At 37.9% G+C, this 20787-nt stretch overlaps 1 protein-coding gene across 1 annotated transcript in view; it reads left to right on the top strand.

Moving 5' to 3' along the window:
* The first annotated feature begins 1317 nt into the window (after window positions 1-1317).
* Window positions 1318-20787, top strand: part of col4a5 (collagen, type IV, alpha 5 (Alport syndrome)) — a 54890-nt gene continuing 35420 nt past the window's right edge. The window contains exon 1 of the mRNA XM_055156297.1: window positions 1318-1527. Coding sequence (XP_055012272.1) covers window positions 1441-1527 — 87 coding nt within the window. The 5' untranslated portion in view covers window positions 1318-1440. The remainder of the gene's footprint in view (window positions 1528-20787) is intronic.

The following is a 20787-nucleotide window of genomic DNA, read 5'->3' as shown; positions in this document are numbered from 1 at the left end:
TTTAAATGTTTTTGCTCACCTTTGTATACTGCGCATCTTTGGCGTAACTATAAGAAAAAGAGTTTGCAGAGTTTGACAGTGGCGTATAACGACTCTTTGAGAATATTACTGAAAGTGCCAAGGTTTTGTAGCGCCAGTGAAATGTTTGTAAATTGTGATGTGAGACCCTGTGCTGTCATAATCAGGTGTTGTATTTATTCATTTATGTGTAGAGCTGTGAATCTGAGTAATCAAATCATTGAAGCTCTAGTGTGTCCTGTGAGGAGCTCTGTCAGATTCACCTCTAAGCTGTGGAGACACTGGCGCTCTTGTCTGTATACGTTATAACATGCACTGTATTTAACTTTTTATTCTTACTATTGTTTTTTTTTTTTTTTTTATACTATGAACCAGATATCATGTGTTCTTAATAAAGATTGAATTGAATTGAAATACAATATTTTTTTAGTAAGATGCGATCAATATAAGGCACATTGGCATAAATTTACATAAAATCTTAATTACTATGGCAACAGTGCTAGATTTCACTCTGCAACCCATGGATACATTACAGATACTTTTTTTAAATAGTCAAGAAATATATCCAACAATATATACTGTATATATAAATTCATCAATGTCTAATTGCATATTTGATCACCCATATATAACTTGAATCTAATAATATGCCGTTCTAATTGTCCACGATGTAAATTAACCACCATTAATATTATCTTGTCTAAATTTCAGTATTTTCTATGCACCTGGTCAAACTCTTCCACTATCTCCATTGCCAGCAGCGCCATCCTTGTGTCAGGAGTCAAGAGTCAGAAAGGTAGAATTTGACCTTTTAAATACAGTGGCAGGAATGCGACTTGCCCGGGCTCATAGAAAATGCGAAATAAAATGGTATATGTCAAGACTTTTTTGTGAAGCCGCGGGCGTTGGGTTGGCTTGGTAATGCATGCAGCGGGAAGTCTGAGTATCCCTCCGCGCGTTTAGGGACTCTATTACAATAAAGCAAAATTAGGCGTGATTTTAAATGCAAGAGTGGACTATTTAATGAGAGAGCTAATTAAAATAAGTTGTCTAAGAGTTGGAGTTTGCACTGATTTGCGTTGTGGATAGTTTGGGGAAAGTTGCGTGTATCCTTGCGCGCAGTGTCAGGAGGGAAGTAGTTCTGGGCAGGTTTTGGAAGTTGAGAGGAGGCGGACTACAGAGGCGTTGGGTGCCAGGACCATTAGGAGCCTCCGCCAGCTCAACAAACCAGCGACGCGCAGCCCTTTTAGCGAGCAAGTAGCAGTTGTACCTTATCGCGTCTTTTGCACCCAACGCGAATGGTACACGGGGGGAGAGAGAGGGCTATGTCACGTTTTTAGGTATCCTCAGGTTGAATTTTACGCAGGAGGATCGCAGTTTCTTTTATAGGTGAAGAAGAGGAAAAGTGCCCCCCAGAGCAAGATGAGAAGCCAGAGCGGGCTGCCTCGGCTCGCCGCGGCTGTGGTCTTCGTCGCCTTGTGCGTAGCGGTGCAGCAGTCAGAATCTGCGGTAAGTGGGGCTTTTGTACCTCTATAATGCAACAAAACAACTTACTCAGACTAAGTTTACTTCACTTTCAATCACAACCGGCTTTGCTTTGGGGTATGACCGGCCCCAGACGCAAAGTTATTAATAGGGATCAGGATTAAAACAAGTGCACAACTACAACCCAGCTCCAACATGCATTTTTACGCTTTATCGTTCAACTTTTACGCGCGGTCTTTACGCAAATATAATCACGTCGTGTGCGTCGGAATTCCACAGTTTTCACGGCTATATGCTCCGCTTTCCACCGCGCATCACGTTTCTTCCTCTCTCAACCTGTGCTAACACGCCAGCACCTTACCCTCTTTATTTATCTCTATGGAAAACTAGCAAAAACTGTGCGTAATAAGCGCTTCGTGTGGAAATGCGCGGCGACTTTATCCACGGTGACACTGTGACAGCCAAGGCGTCATCCGTCTAAACAAGCGCACTATTACTTATCCAATACTATTCATAAAATTAGCAGTCCAACTTTAATAATTTTGTGTTTACATGCAGGGGCTATCTATTTACATACTTAATAATTTTATTTATACACGTTGCTTTCAGATCTAATAGCTAGCAACTTCATCGCTATACATTGCACTGATTTTCCATTGCACCTGCAGGTTATTTAGCGCAGAATTGGGCAAGTACGGGACTGTTTGCGCATTCTTGGACTCTCTTGTTTAAATTGGTGCCTTGCTGGACGCATTTGTCGGCTGCTATCTTCATTTGCACCCCAGTGTCACGCTCTTGCAGCTAAACAAACCTCTCACTTCTGGCCTAATGTAATATTACAATGAGCCTCGTGCATATTCACCCTCATTAAATATTCATGAGCGCGAGCGCCAAAACACGCCTACGTCTCCAGGATTGGATTCCTATGCACTTTTGAGCGCAGATTTTTACATCTAGATTTGTTTTTCCAATTTTGCAATGTTTAAGATTTTTTTGTTTTTGTTTTCCATAATGACTAACTAACATGCTACCTTAATTACAGTATCTTTATATATTAATATAAAGATATAAACTGAAATTAATAAGATTTACAAGTTTTTCAAAGCAGTACATTGTTTCGCAAACCCAATATAACTGGATTGACAAAATTATTCATGGCTTTCAACTTCCTGTTTATTGATGACATTTTGAGGACTTTTGCCTAATTAACAGATATAATAGTGTGTTTTGAATTGCTAGATTTCACACTGCAACTCATGGATACAGATATATTTCTTGATAATTTAATTCATATATCAGTGCTTGTCTAACTGCAAATTTGAGCCTGAGCCAAATTTTTTTTATCTTAAATTGTCCAAATTATTTCAATTCAATGCATTTTACCAAACATATACCAAATTTTTACCATTTTGAGAGATGATGGACTTTGAAGGCAAGCTTCTCAGAGCAACATCTTGTGTCAAAAACCCTTTTAAATCTCCACAAGTCATTGTAGGGCCACCTATTGATGGGAGATGTGCGGTTCTTTTGTTGTGGTCGGACATGTTACAAGTTTGGTCTGTGCAGAAGAAAGAATGGTTGCTGCGGAGACGAAAGCGGAGGAAGACCCCAGGAATGCGGTTAACTGGATGCCACCATTTTTGTTAGACCCTTATCAAAAGAGTAAAAAATTTAAAGAGATATCTCAGCATGACAATGGAAACGTATTTGATAGATGAAATATAGATAGATTCCTGGTTGAATTTCTATAGGTTTGATGTGATCTAATAGCATCTTAGGCAGGGGTGGGTAGTACTCACTTACATTTAGTGTATTACTACGTTGAGTAACTTGAGTAAGAAATTAAACAATGAACCAAGACATTATTTAGTCTACACAAGTCAGCATCAACATCCTAAAGCTTTATGTAGTTACTAGGCTTTTGACTGATTTCAATGCCATTTTAAGGGCTAAAAGTGGTCTTAACAACTTATCTCTCTTCTGCAGATGGTCTGACAATTCTGACGTCTTGGTGTAGTTAGGGGTCTCACTCTTGCCCCCTAGTGGAAATAAGGCTCCACTGTAAATATAGATATCCATACGTAGTAGACATTCCTAAAAAGATTATAAGATAAGATTATTAAAACACAAACAATGTAAATAATTCTTTGAAATAAACTCAGTTTTATTAATTTTATATTTTCTCACACAATCAGTGACACAAAAGGTCACTGATTTAAAAATGCTCAGTTGAACTTTAGGTTTTTATAAAACAAACTGTGTGGAATGTGATGAAATTAGAAATAAAAATCTGAAAATACTTGATTAAAATTTAGACCTCAAATGTCAGATCACACTCTGCCTTGCCAGTGGAAAATATAGTATTTTGAATTACTTATGTTTTTACTTTCCCTTCATAAATATATTGGTGTTGTCTAATCTTTAAAGTGCACATGGCAGGCTAGAATATTTGTCACTAAAACATAGTTAACATTATTTTAATTAAGATTTTATGAAACATACTAAGAGATATGCTACCTAGCAACTAGAATGTCAACAATGGCCAAAACATGTCTAAATTATACAAAAGTTATGAAAAATACATAGCAACATGCTTAATTTATGAAGTTATTTTTTTAACTAAGAAAAAGTCAGAAAAATGTGTGTCAATTGTCTCTGCATTTAAGATGAAAATGATGATAGTTGGTTTTAGGACTCACGGCTACTTCCTGTATTGATACTTGGCAGTGGCATCATGCTGGGGCTTTTCTACATGTATCTGTAGGATGGAATCAATTCATCAGTTACCATGGTGACACAACGCACAAATAAGCAAACACAGACTAAAAACTTTTAAGAAAACTAACAAAGCTTCAGACAGAGTAGTGCCTACAATTAGTACCACACTCTCAGGTACTATCCCACCAAACCAAGTGATAATTGGAATAACATATAAATCTGTCAGATGCGCTTTAACCGGTGGTTCCCTTGCCCTGTTTGTTAGTTTAGCATGTTAGCGTGTTAGCATGTGTTGTGAGTGTGTGTGTGCCCGGTGCTAATCCCCAGAGCACTGATACAGATCAGGTTGGCGCAGGTGAAAGAGTTCAGGTGTAATATATACCTCCAGGTCCCGCCTTTGAAGTCGACACGCCGCGGAGCCCACAGACACACACTTTAATTTGATGCATGCTTCTCCTTCACAAAGACAAAGAGAGAGAGAGGAAGGGAGGGGGGAGGGAGAGAGGGGGGGGAGAGAGAGAGAAACAGAGAGAGAAAGAGAGAGAGCGAGACAGGGAAAGAGCGATGGGGAGAGAGAGGAAGGAAGAGCGAGAGGAAGGACAAGATAACTAAGACATAGAGAAAAGGGAGAAAGAGGAAGGAAAAGAGAGAGTGGAGAGAGAGAGAAAGGAAGAAAGGGGGATAAGAGGGAGAGAGAGGAGGTAGACAGAGTGATGAGTGAAGGAATAGAGAGTGTGGAAATGATGAGAGCAGAAAGGAAAGAGACAAACAGTGAGTGAAGAGAGAGTAAGGAAAGACAAGATAATTGGGGCAATAGGGAGACAGGGGAAGAGAAGTGGGGGCAAGAGAGAGAAGAATAAGGGGATGAGAGAGAGGAGAGGAATGGGGAGAGAGGAAAGGGAGGGGGGGCAGGAGGAATGAACGAGGGAGAGGGTGAGAGAAAGAGTGAAGGAGGTAGGAGAGGAATGGGAAAAAGAAAGCAGTGGGAGAGAGGAGGTGGGGGAAAGGGGAAGAAGATATGAGGAAAAGGGGAAAGAGACAGAGTGTGGAGAAAATAGAGAGAAATAGAAAGTGAACGAAAGGGGCAGAGTAAGAGGGAGGGGGATAGAGAGAAAAAGAGGGGTAAATAGAGAGATATAGATTGAGAGGAGTCTGAGAAAGAAGTGGGAGTGGGAGAAAGAAAAGGGAGAGAAAGAGAGGGAGAGAGAAAGGGGGGTGTCCACCTGTGATGAGGCCATGTGACCGCAAAGAGCCAATCAAGTGCGGATAGAAGTCAGCCAAAACATCCTGAGATTTTTAAGATAGTCACATTATACTGAAAAGCAAAACCATAACAGAAAGACATGGGGGAGAAAGATAGTGTATACTAACATTTCAAACCAAAAACCAACAAAGTATGTCTGGATAGCTATTATTTAAGGCTCATTAGCTGTCAGCATAAATATTAGAAAAACTATTGAAAAACAGATAATCTAGACTAAAACTAAAAACTAGAAACTATACATATTTAGCAAGTATCAATATGAATATTGGGTAATCTGTCAATTATTCACCAATGTCTTTTTCACTGGTTGATTAATCAAAGAAAATAAAGTAAATTTAATACACGTGATTGCATACTGGTATTAATTACAAAAAGATTTACAATAATTACAACAAAACCACGTTCAAAATATTACATAGTATTTAGAATCCTTGGAAATTTAAAGTTTTTTACATATTTTTAGATCATACCTGATTTAATGTACAGCAGCTTGAGTCTCTACAGGGCAAAAACAGAAAGTACAATACGCACCTTCACTTGGCAGTTACAATACCAACCGCAGACTGTATAAAAGCAGTGGACTAAGCAATGTCACCCCTATGGTTCAGCTCCACTCAGTTGAAGCTCCTGATGTTAACGGTTACAGGAGCAAATTTGGAGTCAGGCTCCATATTTGGAAATCACAATCATCACTGTTGGTGAAATTAATAGGCAAATAAATTAATAACACTAGTTTTTGTGACCTTATACCTACCCAAATGAGTAGACAGTTTCAGTATTAGTTTTCATATTGATTAGTATCTGATTTTCGATACTTTTAACAACCCTAGTCGCAACAATTACTCTTTAAGTTACGCTTACTCGAGTAGTACTTTTCCCAAATACTTTTTTACTCTTTCTTGAACTACTTTGCTACTCTACGCCCCACCTCTGTTTTTTCATACAAACAAATAAAATTTTATTGCAAAACGTGATTGATCAATACGAGGAATATCACCTTAATTAAACATACATTTTTCAGTTCTGCACCAAACCACAGCATTTACACCTGTCTCTAGAGGGCTTTTGCCCTCAGCCAGCTGCAGATTTACCCTGAAATCCCCCCCTCCTCAAGGACACACAGTGACGTTGTGTGGATGTTTACCTCTGTGTGTTTACCCAGTGTTGGTTTGTCTCTGTACATCTGTGCACGTTTCCTCCAGCCCTCTTCACACCCAGGTGCCAATGAGCTGCAGATTAACATCCAAAGGTCAAAAGTCAAACAAAACCAACACAGTGAGTTTGGATAGCTAATTCAACCAGACAACATCGGATTATTTAAGGATATAACTCATTACCTGTCAGCGTTAACATAAGGGTTGTATGGAGTATTGAGTTGTATCGAAAATCAGATACTAACTGAGACTAAAACTAGAAATTGGATACTAATTTGAGCAGGTATCAATACTACAAAAAAGTCACATTCACAGGACAAAAATGAACCTTTCCTGAACAGTTTTAGAACAATCTTGAACTGTATCAGAGCAAGTATATGAGCACATAGACTAGTATACGTCCATGGACCACAATGGAACCTACCTGGACCACTGAGAGATTACACAGATATAAGACCACATAGGAATATAAAAGAAAGTACCGCGATTTAATGATGAAAATCAGATTCTATTGTCTAAATAAAGAGTGTTTTTATTATCATGAGAATGAGTATTGAGTATCGAGCCTATTCCTTAGTATCAAAATTGGGTTTGAAATTTTAGTATTGTGACAATAATTCTAGCTATTAAATATGGCTTAATAATGATTCAAATGAAAAGCCAAAAAGTATTGTGCAATGGGAATTACATAAGATGCCCTTCCTGAACCCGATTTTTTAAATTTTTATGTCTAGGAATTGAATTCGTAACATCCCGAAACAAATGTATGAGCTAAGTATGTGACCTGGGACCTGTGTGAATTGCTTGAATACCACTAAATATTGCAGACTGTTTACCATTTGATGCAATAAAAAAGTGAATGCTATCTCTCTTTAGATCTGTCTGTGGTTTGTGTCCACATACCAACAAGATGAAACATTAAACCTCTGAAAAAATATCACACTGAAAACTATTAGAAGAATATGTAACGTCATTCTCTGTTTTAAAGCGCTCCACTGGGCCTGCTAAAATGAACAAATGTATTATATAGACAGGCACTAGCTGATCAAGGAACAGTGGCAGCATTATAATGCTGAAACATCCAAAAAGTCTACTTACTCTATTAAGAATATTTTGTTCATAATGGTTAAAAGCTGCACTATGTAACTTTTCAGGTTGCGGGATCTGTTACCTGCTTGTGTCCATGGAGATTATTGATAGTTGAAAATAGTTATTGCTTTACCAGGAATCTTCCACAGTATGGCATTTAAACTTATTTGTAAGTGGGATCACCTCTCCACAAATCTGACCTGTAACTTGGCCCAGTTATGTATCTGTTTCTATGGAGCCAGATAAGATTAATGCAATTATATGGAACCTTCTAGGCAAAACAATAACATCACCATGGAAACACGCAGATGGGGAACTTTTAAAATAGTATTAATTGTACAGTATTAATTTTAATAGTATTAGTATGATGGTACTAGTACATAGAGGAAATATAGTCCCATGTAGATACTGTATTGAAAGTTTGCAGCACTTTTGAGAGCACTACGCTGTCTGAAGCTCTGTTACTCAAATTTTACTCTGTTACTCAAGACTTTAATCTGATCTTTATTTTAACACAATCTAACCAGAAAGAGCTGACTTGATAATTACAACTGAGCTAATTTGTGCACTTAAAAAAGTCTCACACATAAAATTAGTCACAAGATAGTTAGCATTAGCCAACAATTTTTCAATTAGTCAACAAACACGTAAACAGGACCATGAATGCTCCTATTGACAACAGGCTCCTGAAAATTGTGTTGTTTAAATACATTTTTTCTTGAGTTTTCAGACCATCTTAAAACTTTTTTAACAGTGTGTGCATTGTGTCACCATAGTAACTGCTGAATATTCCACTACAGATACATGTAGAATACCCCTAGTGTGGTGTCACTGCAAAGTATCAATAGTGGTAGTAGATAGAGGAAACAAAGTCCTATCTAAATACTGCATTGTATACGACTACTCAAGTCATTTTATGATGATATTATAATTCCTCAGTTTTAGCAGAAGTAGCAGTCTCTATGTGTAATTTTTATAGCAATAAATCATAAATTTCACAACATAGTCAAGTAGCCCTTAGAAAAGAACTCATAGCTTGGAGTGAATGTGATTTTTCATTGTAGGATTTGTGAGTTTGGGCGACCTGACAAGCCCACCCCCTCACAGCCATCAAAGGACCCTCCACGCTTTTGGCTCTTTGCTCTGACCCAATTCCTGCAAACGCTATTTCTTTCTCACCTTACAATGTCAATATGAGTTGAAATAAATTCTGAAAAATAATCTTAATTTGAGTATACATCCATTTTTTTACAAGGCCTACATCACATGATCGATTTCATATTTTGACTGCTTAGTGAAAGTGCACAGGCTTTCATGTTTTTCTAATTATGAATGACTTTGGTGGGATAGTGTTTGTGGTTAAAATTGATCAGTTTTACATCAGTTAAGTGGTAGTTTGTGGGGAAGGAAGTTATAAGGAAAAGTACAAAAATACAGGAAGTAGCGCTGAGTTGTAAAACAGAATCCCTCTATCAACTGTCATCAACACTGAAAATTCCATCCAAAATACAGAGACAGATTACGTGAAAAGAAAGCTTTTTTTTTAAAGATTAAACATTGATTTAACAAATTTTAAGTGTTGTGATCCATTTCTATTAGTCTATTCAGAAGTATTGTGTAATTTAATGTAGGTTATGGCGGTTCCTAAATAACAGTTATGGAATTGCCTCAATGTATTATGTCACATTTGCTGCCAGTGTCCAACCAGGAAGTAAAATTATTAATTTCACTGAAATAAAAATAAATGGAGAGAGATTTTTTTGTAGAAATGAGTGAAACCTGTCATATGCACTTTAAAAATAGGCCTATAAGATATAAGAAAGTTAGATCTGTGCCAGTGCAATAATCATACTCACATTTGAATTAAAGGTGCAGTACATAACTTTCCTGGTGGATGGAGGTCTGCCCCAGCTTGTCTCCATGGAGATGTTATTGCTTTGCCTGGAATGTTACACAATATGGCATTTTGCTGATCTATCTTACATTTGTTCAGTTACTGAAGATTTGATTGCTTAAAACTGCTTAAAACACGGATTGCATCTCCACATATCTGACTTGTAACTTGGCCTGGTGGCGCATCCTACTTGTCTGATAAGTTCAATATACTGTGGATCATTCCAGGCAGAGTATCTCCATGGAAACAAGCAGGTGTCAGAGTCTTAAATGTTACAGTACACCTTTAAGAAAATGTCTAGAAACTAATGTCTATATGGAAATGTAATTGCATACTAACAAGTGAAACCTTCTCAAATCTAAATTATTATTCAGAGTTTCAGTTTTGACTCAAGTATTCCTTTTGTGCATTTAATTAGCTTCTTAAAGGCTCAAATATCAGCATATGGTATCAGGTAGTAACCAAAATGCAATAAAGTTTGTATTGAAGACAGGTTATAGAGTGCGTTGAGATAAAAGTGGAAGGTTTTGGCTGGAAATACGGTGTACACAACTAGATATGGGGACCTTCACTGTTCAGGATCAAGTTTACTAGATGTACAGATGTCAGCTTCTTAAAAAGTGAGAATGAATTTGCTCTAAAACCATTTATACCATATATCAACACAAGTCATTCTAGCAACAGTTAATCACTGTTCTGTATCACGCAGAGAGCATCACTATAGCAACGGGTAAACAAATGAACTACTGTTAGGCGAGACTAGCTTCTCCTAAAACAGAAATAACTAATGCTTTGAACGTCCGCAGAAAGCTAAAACGTTGTCAGCTTTAAAAGTGATCTATTTTCAGTTGGTGTTTAAGATTTGAGAATTGAAAGTAGATACTAATTTGAAAAAGTGTCGCTACTGAAAAAAACTGCACCTTTTCTGATTAGTTGCAAAATGGTCTGGATCTATGATAATAAGAACAGGCCTTGACTAGGACCACATGGTAATATTAAATAAAATAAAAAGTCATTGTATTCACGACTGAGAGAGTGCATAGACATAATGTAAGGCATGGCAATATAAAAGAAAGTACTACAATTTAATGTTGAAAATCACATTCTATTGTCGATATAAAGAGTGTTTTTTATTATCATTGTGGCAATGTTAGTATCAACAACACTATTGCCCCTTCATAAAACCAAATGTACTACTTTTACCAACCCCAGATGTAACACAGCGATCAGTACCAGTATTGTGTTCAAATTTAGCCTGATCAACACCACCTGCTCCATTCCCATCAAAAAAAAAAAAAAAAAAAAACTACCTAAAAGCCAGACCTATTTAATAAAACTAATTTCCAAAACACATACAATAATCCCTTGGTTTGGGGTCTGTCTTTGATGTGTCCTGGTTTGACCTGAAGTGACTCAGGCTTTCCTTGGTTCAGTTCAGTTTTATTGGTATCTGTGTTCTTGTTGTACTGTCTCCTCTTCCTACGACTTCCCTCTGTTATTAACATCAGGAGCTCAGTTGAAATGCAGACAGAAAAGGCAGCTTGTAATCAAAGTTAGCGACAACGTTTTGAATTTCCCTAAATAATTATAAGTGACAAGTTAACCTTGCAACAAAAAAAAAAACATTACAGAACACAGACTCAAAGTACAATGTAATTACGTTTACTATTCAGATTATAGTAGCACTTATTCTATCCTTGGGCAAGACACTGCACCCACCTTGACTGTATGAAGGTGTGACTTGCGTGCCTCTGACAGTCTGCCCCAGGGCACCTACGACACACAAAAGAATTGAAAATGAATCGGTAGTCAAATCCTTTATTTCAATTAGATTTCTATGGTATTGAAATCATAATATAACATTATTATACTTGCTTCCCCTATGCAAACTTTATTGATCCGCAAGAGAAATTATTTGGACACAGTAGCTCACACATCACAATTTAATAAAATATACTATTTTAACATCTGCAGTATTATAACTCCTTGTAGTAACCCTAAACATGCAAAAGTAGGTCAAATCCTCTAGCTAAGGTCCTGACCAAGTCTTGCTCAAGATCTGGAGGAGGGTCCCTGGGCTCTGTACTGCAGTCATCCACTTTTCCTGACAGGTTGCCCCAGTGGCTTTGAAAGATAGGTCAAATGTAGAGAAAAAACTCCCATTACAATTCAATCAATAATCTAACATATTTCATTACAGTTATCCCTTTATTGCTTAAAACATACTGAAAAAGCATGCATTCTTACTCTGAATAGGATCGCATCTCCTCGGATCTGACCTGTAACATGGCTGAGTGGCATCGTCTGCTTATCTCCATGGAGATTAACGTAATACTGTGGAACATTCCAGGCAAAGTAGTAACATCTCCATGGAGATAAGAAATGAAGCCTCCAACAGAAAAGTTACATAGTACACATTTAAGGAAATGACTACATTGTGTTAATCAACATTCACTATCAAATCTTTTACTATACTAGCATATAAATGTAGTATAAAAGTATAAATATAGTAATGTAATAATAATACAATTAAGATGTTATTGCTTTGCTTGGAGTGTTCCACAATATGGCATTGTGCTAATCTATCTTGCATTTGTTCAGATACAGGAGTTTTTTATAGCTCCAAAATACTTGAAAAACACGGATTCTAAATGTAGTCATATTAGTATTAGTAACACTAAAGACCAGTGGTAGTTGCAGACAGTGCAAACAGTGACCCTCAGTAACAGTATTTCACTTACATGCTGTTTCATTATATAGACATAACATATTCAAGTTTCTGTTAAAACTCTTAAAGACATCTACAAAACCACTCCTGTTCTGACCACACAAACGTAGACTGTTGTGAAACTGGACTCCTCGTGAGTGGGAGCATGTCTGCTTCTGTAGTTCGCGATGCTTTTCACTGTTTTTCTCCTCCACCTGGTTCTTCAATCACTCTGGGTCACTTCCCACCAGCTAATAAGAACTAAAGCTATTATTTACATAGACTCCCATATTAAGTTACTGGATCACTTTGTGTTGTATATAAGCGGGCTACAAAAGCTTTGGCTGTGAATCAAATGAACTGCTGTGAAAGTCTCATATGTTGTGTGAATTATGAGGCAGGAGTTAGGGCAGGGTCATGTTAAAATACAAAAAATAAAAAATAAAATAGATCGTGGATACAAGCGCTCGAAATGAGTTTCCTTCGCAGGGTGGCTGGGCGCTCCCTTAGAGATAGGGTGAGGAGCTCAGTCACACGGGAGGAGCTCGGAGTAGAGCCGCTGCTCCTCCACGTCGAGAGGAGCCAGCTGAGGTGGCTCGGGCATCTGTTCCGGATGCCTCCTGGGCGCCTCCCTCGGGAGGTGTTCCGGGCATGTCCCACCGGGAGGAGGCCCCGGGTAAGACCCAGGACACGCTGGAGGGACTATGTCTCTCGGCTGGCCTGGGAACACCTCGGGGTTCCCCCGGAGGAGCTGGAGGACGTGTCTGGGGTGAAGGAAGTTTGGGAGTCCCTGGTTAGGCTGCTGCCCCCGCGACCCGGCCCCGGATAAGCGGAAGAAAATTGATGGATGGAGTTAGGGCAGGGTCATGTTAAAATACAGTAGAGCTATCACAATACAAAAATTTCAAACTCGATTTCAATACTCAGTAATAAAAAGACAGGAATTAAAGAGTGGGTATAGTTCTGTGGGGTATTAACTCCTAACACATGACATAGTTAGATCACCGTGTTTCCTTTTATGGGTTTGAAAATGCTATATTCACTGAAAACAAAGTATTCTTCTAATAAAACCACTGCCCATTGCATCATTTGTAGTGTTCAGTTTTGTATCATGCTTTTGTATATTTAAGGAAAATTGCTGTGTGGGAGCATAGGTAACATAGGCTTATGGGCTGAGCATTGAACAGAATTGTACAGTGAACTGTAAGGAGAGTTCAAATAGGGACCAAGAGAGATCACTAGATTACTCAAACATCCATGGATGACATCTAAAACCTCTTCAGGCATATTTTTGATGAGGGAGCAATGTTATAACATGACAGAAAACTCAAAAAAGTTGATTTTGCATAACACCACCTCTTTAAACTGTCTATCACTTACACAAAAGTTTTCATGAAACAGTAAGACTCCATGTGATTAATTTTAGGCATGTAATGGCTTCATTGAGTCACAGACCTTGATACTGAAATGTCTCTCTCATTAGATTAGATCATGTTGTGTTTGTAATTAAAACACTGGCTAATCTTTTGAGTTATGCACTAAGCCCCTGGTTCTACAGCCACATGCACTAGAACCAGGGCAATGTAATCTCTTTCAGCAAAATGCAATCTTTCTAAAACAAAATCTGGACTAAACCAGGTCTGTCACTGTCCTGGTTTGGTCCTGATTTGATCCTGGTATAATCCTGATTTAGTTCGGTCCTGTTCTAGTCCTGGTTTAGTCTCATTTTAGTTTCAGTTTTGATGTGCACAGTCTAAAACAGGATAAAATTTTCCTAAAATCTGAACAAATCATGTCTAAACTAGGTGTAAACCAATTTATAGCCACAAATTTAAATAAATTGAAATAAAAGAAATTTACGTTGACATAAAATTATACATAGATGAAGATCTGATTAAAACTATACCATAAGTACCAGCAAAGATAATATATGCACAGTAATGGTGTCACAACACAAAAAATGGATACTAATAGACATAATAATACTGATTCCGATACCACAATAAAAAAATTAAAAAAAACTCTTTCTTTAGACAGTAGAATATGACTTTCAGCATTAAATTATAGCACTTTCTTTTATATTACCATGTGGTCTTATATCTGTGTGATCCCTCAGTCGTCCAAGTAGATTCCATAGTGGTCCATGAGCACTGTTGGGCAAGTTACTTTAAAAACGTAATGCGTTATTTATTACTTATTACTGTCATTTCAAAGTAATTCGTTACATTACAATATTACTGCATTTAAAATGTAAGGCATTACATTACTATTGCATTACTTTAAGTTACTCTCACCAAAATAACTGCGAAGATGCTGAACTTTTGCGCCGTATATGGACTGAACCAGGACTAAACTAGGTCTAAACCAGGTCTAAACCAGGACTAAACCAGAGCTGAACCAGGACTGAACCAGGACTATAACAGGACTAACCTCGGACTGATTCCAGGACTGAAGAGGAGAACTAAACCAGGACTGAACTAGGACTAAAACAGGACTAAACCAGAACTAAACCAGAACAAAACCAGGACTAAACCAGAACTGAACTAGGACTAAAACAGGACTCACTGTCAGGACAGGCTCGAAGGTGACCGCAGGAGAAAGGACCGGCTTTGCTCCGCACCTCACGGAGGTAAGAGCGGCTGTCGCCCGATCGCGCTTTATGGACACCCTGCTGCGCGGGCTCACGGTCCTGATTTCAGCAACTATTTGCGGGTACCCGACCCGGTGTAAGACTCTGCTACAGCACGTAACTTCTACCTTCCTTCAGCGTGTCCAGAAGTCCAACTTTTTGTGCGATAGTGAGCATCCTCCTCTGCCTTTTGGGTGTGAGCGCAGGAGCCTTTGTCAGTGCAGAACGTTTTGTCGACGTTGTGGGTTTTGTCGGGGAGAAAACTTGCAAACATACAGCACTTCGGACGACTGTAAACCAGGTCTAAACCAGAACTGACCCAGGTCTAAGACAGGTCTAAACAGCGTAGAATTCTGTGTCGGTCCTTTCCCCGCGGTTACCTGAAGGTCTACTCGGCCACGTCTCCGGCGTTTCCCCGCTGCTGATATCGCTGTGATTTTAGCGAATTTGTATTAAGAAAAACACACCACTTCGATCCAGGTTAAAAAAGCACTGTAACGCGCGTTACTCACATTTGTACCGAGTAAAATATTACTATTTTTTCTCCTGTAATGCCTTACATTACTGCGTTACAGCAAAAAGCAATGCATTACTGTAATTCGTTACTTTTATAACGCGTTACTCCCAACACTGTCCATGAGCATCTAATACTAGTCTATGTCCTCTTATACTTGTTCTGATATAGCTCAAGATCATTCTAAAGCTATACAGGAAAGGTTCATTTCTAACTTGTAAATGTGACTTTTTTAGTATCAATACCTGCTGAAATGCGTATCTAGTTTCGATACTAGTTTTATTATTGATTTGTAATTTATTTTAGATACTTTTCAGAACCCTAGTCTCAACAACATGATATCTGATTTTCCCCAAACAGTGTCCAATTTGTGACAGCTGACTTTAATTGGCTGCAGACATAACATTTTCCATTACACTCAAAACCAAAGTGTATTTCCTATAGGGTTATTTCGCTGTTTTATTGTTCTGACCTAAAGCTGCAATCTATTAATTACATTTAGCTAGCTTTGGTGCACAGATGTGAGTAAATACCCCATTATAATGAAGGATAAATATCTAGAAAACATTTGCAGCTTGCTCAGACCTGCCTAGATTCTGAAGATAGAATCAATTCATTATGAAAAAGCTTGTGTGGCCTTTGAATGCTCCAAGGGAGAAACATCAATATATCAATGTATCTCATTCAAAGCATAGATCTTTATCGGAATAATGTATGGGGGAAAAAATCATGTAGATTTTGTTTAACATTGTATCTGTCGTATAGAAGTAACATGTGTGTGGTTAGGTTTGATGTGGGCTTGTAAAATGCATTGTATAGTAAATTCTTTGTGGCTTGTGGTCTGTCTTTGGGTGTGAATATAAAGATTGGCACATATTTCTTTTTTACAGTTAAGGGAAGACCATTTGGTGAATACTGTAAAGGAAAAAATGCTTTTTTAGAACCTGTATTTAAAGGCTCCGTATTGCATAAAACTGACTCTTTAAACTTTAAGCCATGTTATAATGTTGCTACCTCATCTAAAACATACCCAGAGTTGTGTTTTGTTTCATTCACATGTTTGAGTAAGCCTTTGTTTTTAGTCTGTCTACATCTCCAAAGCTCAAAAACCTCTGTTCCACCTTGTGATGACATAAAGGAGTAGTTTTCAATTCAACAACTACCTTTTACCGCTAGTTCTGTACAGATTGGTAATTCCAGGATGATTCTAGTGATGGTGTATGAAGTGTAAAAACACAGTGGAGCACAACATGACATCACAAGGTGGAGTGTTCTTCATTTGAGAGCTCAGCCTAAATGTTTGGTGTCAAACATGTGTGAATGAAACAAAACACAAGTCCAGGTATGTTTGTGATGAGGAAACAACATTATACCAGAGATCAGAAAATACTGTAATATGGGCCCTTTAATGTTTGTCAACTTAAAAGAGCACTGTGGAACTTTTCTGGTGGATGGCCTGCTGCCTGCTTGTCTCCATGGAGATGTTGTTGTTTTTTTGTGGAATGCTGCAAGCCAAATTCCAGGTCAGACCTGTGGAGAGACAAGCTGGCATCCATCCATCCATTTTCTTCTGCTTATCCGGGGCCGGGTTGCAGTTTAAGCAGGGACTCCCAAACTTCCCTCACCCCAGACACTTCCTCCTGCTCCTCCGGGGGTACCCCAAGGCGTTCCCAGGCCAGCTGAGAAACATAGTCCCTCCAGCGTGTCCTGGGTCTTCCCCTGGGCCTCCTTCTGGTTGGACATGCCTGGAACCTCCTGAGAGAGGTGCCCTCTCTTTCTCTGTCCCACATTCTGAGATACTGTATCAGGACTCACCGTGCTATGCTGTTGTGTCTGCAGCCGAGATTAAGGGCAAATATTGAAGTTCGGTTGGAGTTCAGCTAAACAGAGAAGAACTCACTGACTTTTGTATATAAACTTATTTATCGCCATAGCAACAAGCAGGTGATACCACAACTCAAGAATACAAACCAGGTCTGTGGAGAGATGCTCACAGTAAGAATGTATGTCAAGTAAATCTAGTTTTAAATCACAATTACAGATAATTTTGCATGTTTCATAGGTCATGAACTTAACTTTTTACACAGTTCTTTAGGCTTATACCAGTTAGGGTTTGGCTGACTAAACTGCACTCACAAGACTACACCTGCATGAATTCATGCAAAAACAGCTATTGATACAGAAAAGGTATTAAGAAACAATGTATTTAAATAGAGATTCAATTTGTGAATCATGAGTTTAATCTACCTTTAATCTAAATACCAAAAAATATCAAATGTTCCTTTAAATCACTCACCAAGTTTTCCTTTCTACTGTCGTTCCAAATCCTTTTAATCTAAATGATTAGCCGACTAATACAAATTTTTACCAGCCATTGACAAAGTAATCTGCAATAAGACTAAATGATTAAAGGCCTACAGCCCTAATAGCTATTGATACTATTGCTCATGCAATGGTGTTCTATATGTATGTATATGGCAGAACGTTCAGATGTTATAATGATGACACAATGCACACATTAACAAAAAGTGACAAAAAGGTTTAAGATTAAGTCTAAAGAAAAAACACAGGAACTGATTCCAAACAACACATTTTCAGGAGACTGTGATCAATACGAGCATTCATGGTCCTTAGGAGTTTGATTTTCAATAAAAAAGGTCAGACTGAAACTAAAAACTGAAAAACTACTGGCTAAAGCTGACTTGTGACTGTAATGTTATCTGAGAATGACTTGTTTAACAGTACACATCATCTCACCTGTTGTATTTCAGTTCTTTCTGGTCAGATTGTGTTAAAACAAAGCTTAGATTAAAGTCCATCTTGATGACAACAGCTGCAAAGTATCTATAGGCACCAATAGTAATGTTCAGAATTGTGTTTATAGCGTTTTAGAACCACTTTCAGATGTGATTTGAGACTGTTTTTGCCCGTAATTGTTGCTGGATACAATTCAAATAGCAGTGTTCTCTATTAAAACATAAGGAAGTGTACATAAAACTACACATGGAAACAATGCAACTTGGAAATAGATCATTCAGTTTTAAGATTTGAAGCAGAGACTTTAAACTTCAAATGATCTCACAAAACCATTGAAAAGCAAAAACAGAAAACATGCTTTTTGTATTGTTCAAAAATATATAGATTTCATATGCGTGGCCTCTTTTGTTGTAGTTTAAATGCAAATATTCTTCAGATGTACCACAGCTGCAGGAAGTGGATAAAGTCATGAGCTACATTTTGGCTTTGCTTAAAGTAGCTGTTAAAATATTTCATATGTTGGACCAACTTTGTACTAAACAGAAAATCCCTATACTATCCAGCAACTGATCCTGAGACATGTTATGCAAATTCAACTTTTATGAGCTTTTAAGCTTTTAAAGAGGGGATATTGTGCAGAATTGTCTTTTTGGAGCTTTCTACCATGTTATAACATTGTTCCCTCATTAAAAACATACCTGAAGTGGTTTTATATGTCATCCATGCATGTCTGAGTAATCTAGCAATCTCTCCTAGGCTCTGTTCAAACACTCTCACTATGGTTAGCAGTACGATTCGATTCTGTCCTATGTCACCCATGCTACCACACAACAATTCTCCATAAATTTACAAATCATGATACAAAATACACTGCATCTTCACACACCCGATGTACTCTGAAGGGGCAGTGATTTAGCACAGAGAGGGAAAATGTAATCTGTTTCAGCGTACTTCAAACTTTTCATACCCAATTCATCGTCATATTATTTGGATTTCAAGAACTAAACAGACCAAGTCTAAATCTGGACTAAATCTGGTCTAAGGCTGATCCTAGTTTAGTTCTGACTTGGTTTAGTCTTGTTCTAGCCCTGATTTAGTCTATAACCTCTTTTTTCTGTCCTTCAAATTAAATTCTTTTGACCTAGAATGTTTTCCACTTTTTTAGCATTGAAGCCATTTTTTTTCCCACATTCAAACTTTTGTCATCAGCTCATGTCATCAACATTTACTGCGGGTGTGAAGCTAATAAAAAGCACTACTCTGTCTGAAGCTCTGTTACTCAAGTTAGATTTATTTTAACACAGTCTGACCAGAAAGACCTGACTTGGTTTAAACTACAACAGGTGAGACGATTTGTGCAGTTAAACAAGTTTCATGTGTTTTCAAACTTGTGCATTGTGTCTCTATGGTAACTGCCCAGCGTGATATCACTCCAAAGTGCCAATATATTCAATAAGACATAAATTAGAAGTAAATTTGACCTCTCCTTCTCTCTCCTCAAACCTGCAGCCCAGAACGTATCCCACGGCGACACATATCTAGGTATTGGGTTTGGCACTGCACCCGCCCCCTCTCTGATGTCTTGCTCTGGTCTGTGCCAAGCGGTGATGTAGTGTACAGAGACAAGAGACAGAGGCGAGTTTGGACCTGTGCAGCATACAGCCGGGGCGGGTGGAGTCAGGAGGGGCAGGAATACGGTGGGACCAACCAGGAAAAGAGCGACCTCTGTTGGAGAAATTAAACACGAGAATTAATGGTGTTGTGCTTAATTTTGCTGTCTTAAAAACATGAAAAACAGAACTATTATTTTTAATTGTTTGCAGTGGGGTTGTCAAAAGTATCAAAAATCATATACTAATCAATAACAAAACTAATATTGAAACTAATTATCATTGTGGTATTTTAATCAGTATTGAGTATCGAGTCTATTCCTTAGTATCAAAATTGAGTTTGAAATTTTACTATCATGACAACACTAGACACTTGTTTGCAATAGCTTTATAGATGCTTTGAAAACCATTGGGTATCTCTTTTATGACCTACCAGTGACTACATAACTAATAATAAACAATAAACTACAAAGCAACAATTTGGGACCTTTACAGTGTTCTCTTATCTCACTGTTAGAATTCTTATGTCAACTTTTGTTATGAGAAATCAAAGAAAACTAGATTGGGAAGAAAAAGCAACATTGCGGGTTTTTTCAATGGCACTCCTGGCTCGGTGGTGGGGAGAGTAGCCAAAAATGTACGAGTAATGTTACTACAAAATATATTACTCAAGTAGAAGTACAAAGTAGTGGTCCAAGAAATTTAAAAAGTGTTTGGGAGACTACTGCTCTTGTAAGAGTATATTAAAGAGTAAATATTGGGACATCTGATTTATAATTTGAAGTCAGTGTAATTTTAAGGACAAAACATGATCTGGTATTTTCAAGTGTTACACACAAAAATTTGAAAAACTAAATCATTTCTGAATGAGCGGTGCAAGAAACACAAATGTTCAAATCATTTCATATTGTCAACATAAAACTTGTGTCACTTGTAGACTTACTCATA

The sequence above is a fragment of the Boleophthalmus pectinirostris genome, unplaced genomic scaffold (genome assembly GCF_026225935.1).
Source record: "Boleophthalmus pectinirostris isolate CB_2022bp ecotype Guang Dong unplaced genomic scaffold, ASM2622593v1 HiC_scaffold_20, whole genome shotgun sequence".
Lineage (NCBI taxonomy): Eukaryota > Metazoa > Chordata > Actinopteri > Gobiiformes > Gobiidae > Boleophthalmus > Boleophthalmus pectinirostris.
The sequence above is the reverse complement of the archived record's forward strand: the minus strand, read 5'-3'. Positions and strand labels throughout refer to the sequence as shown.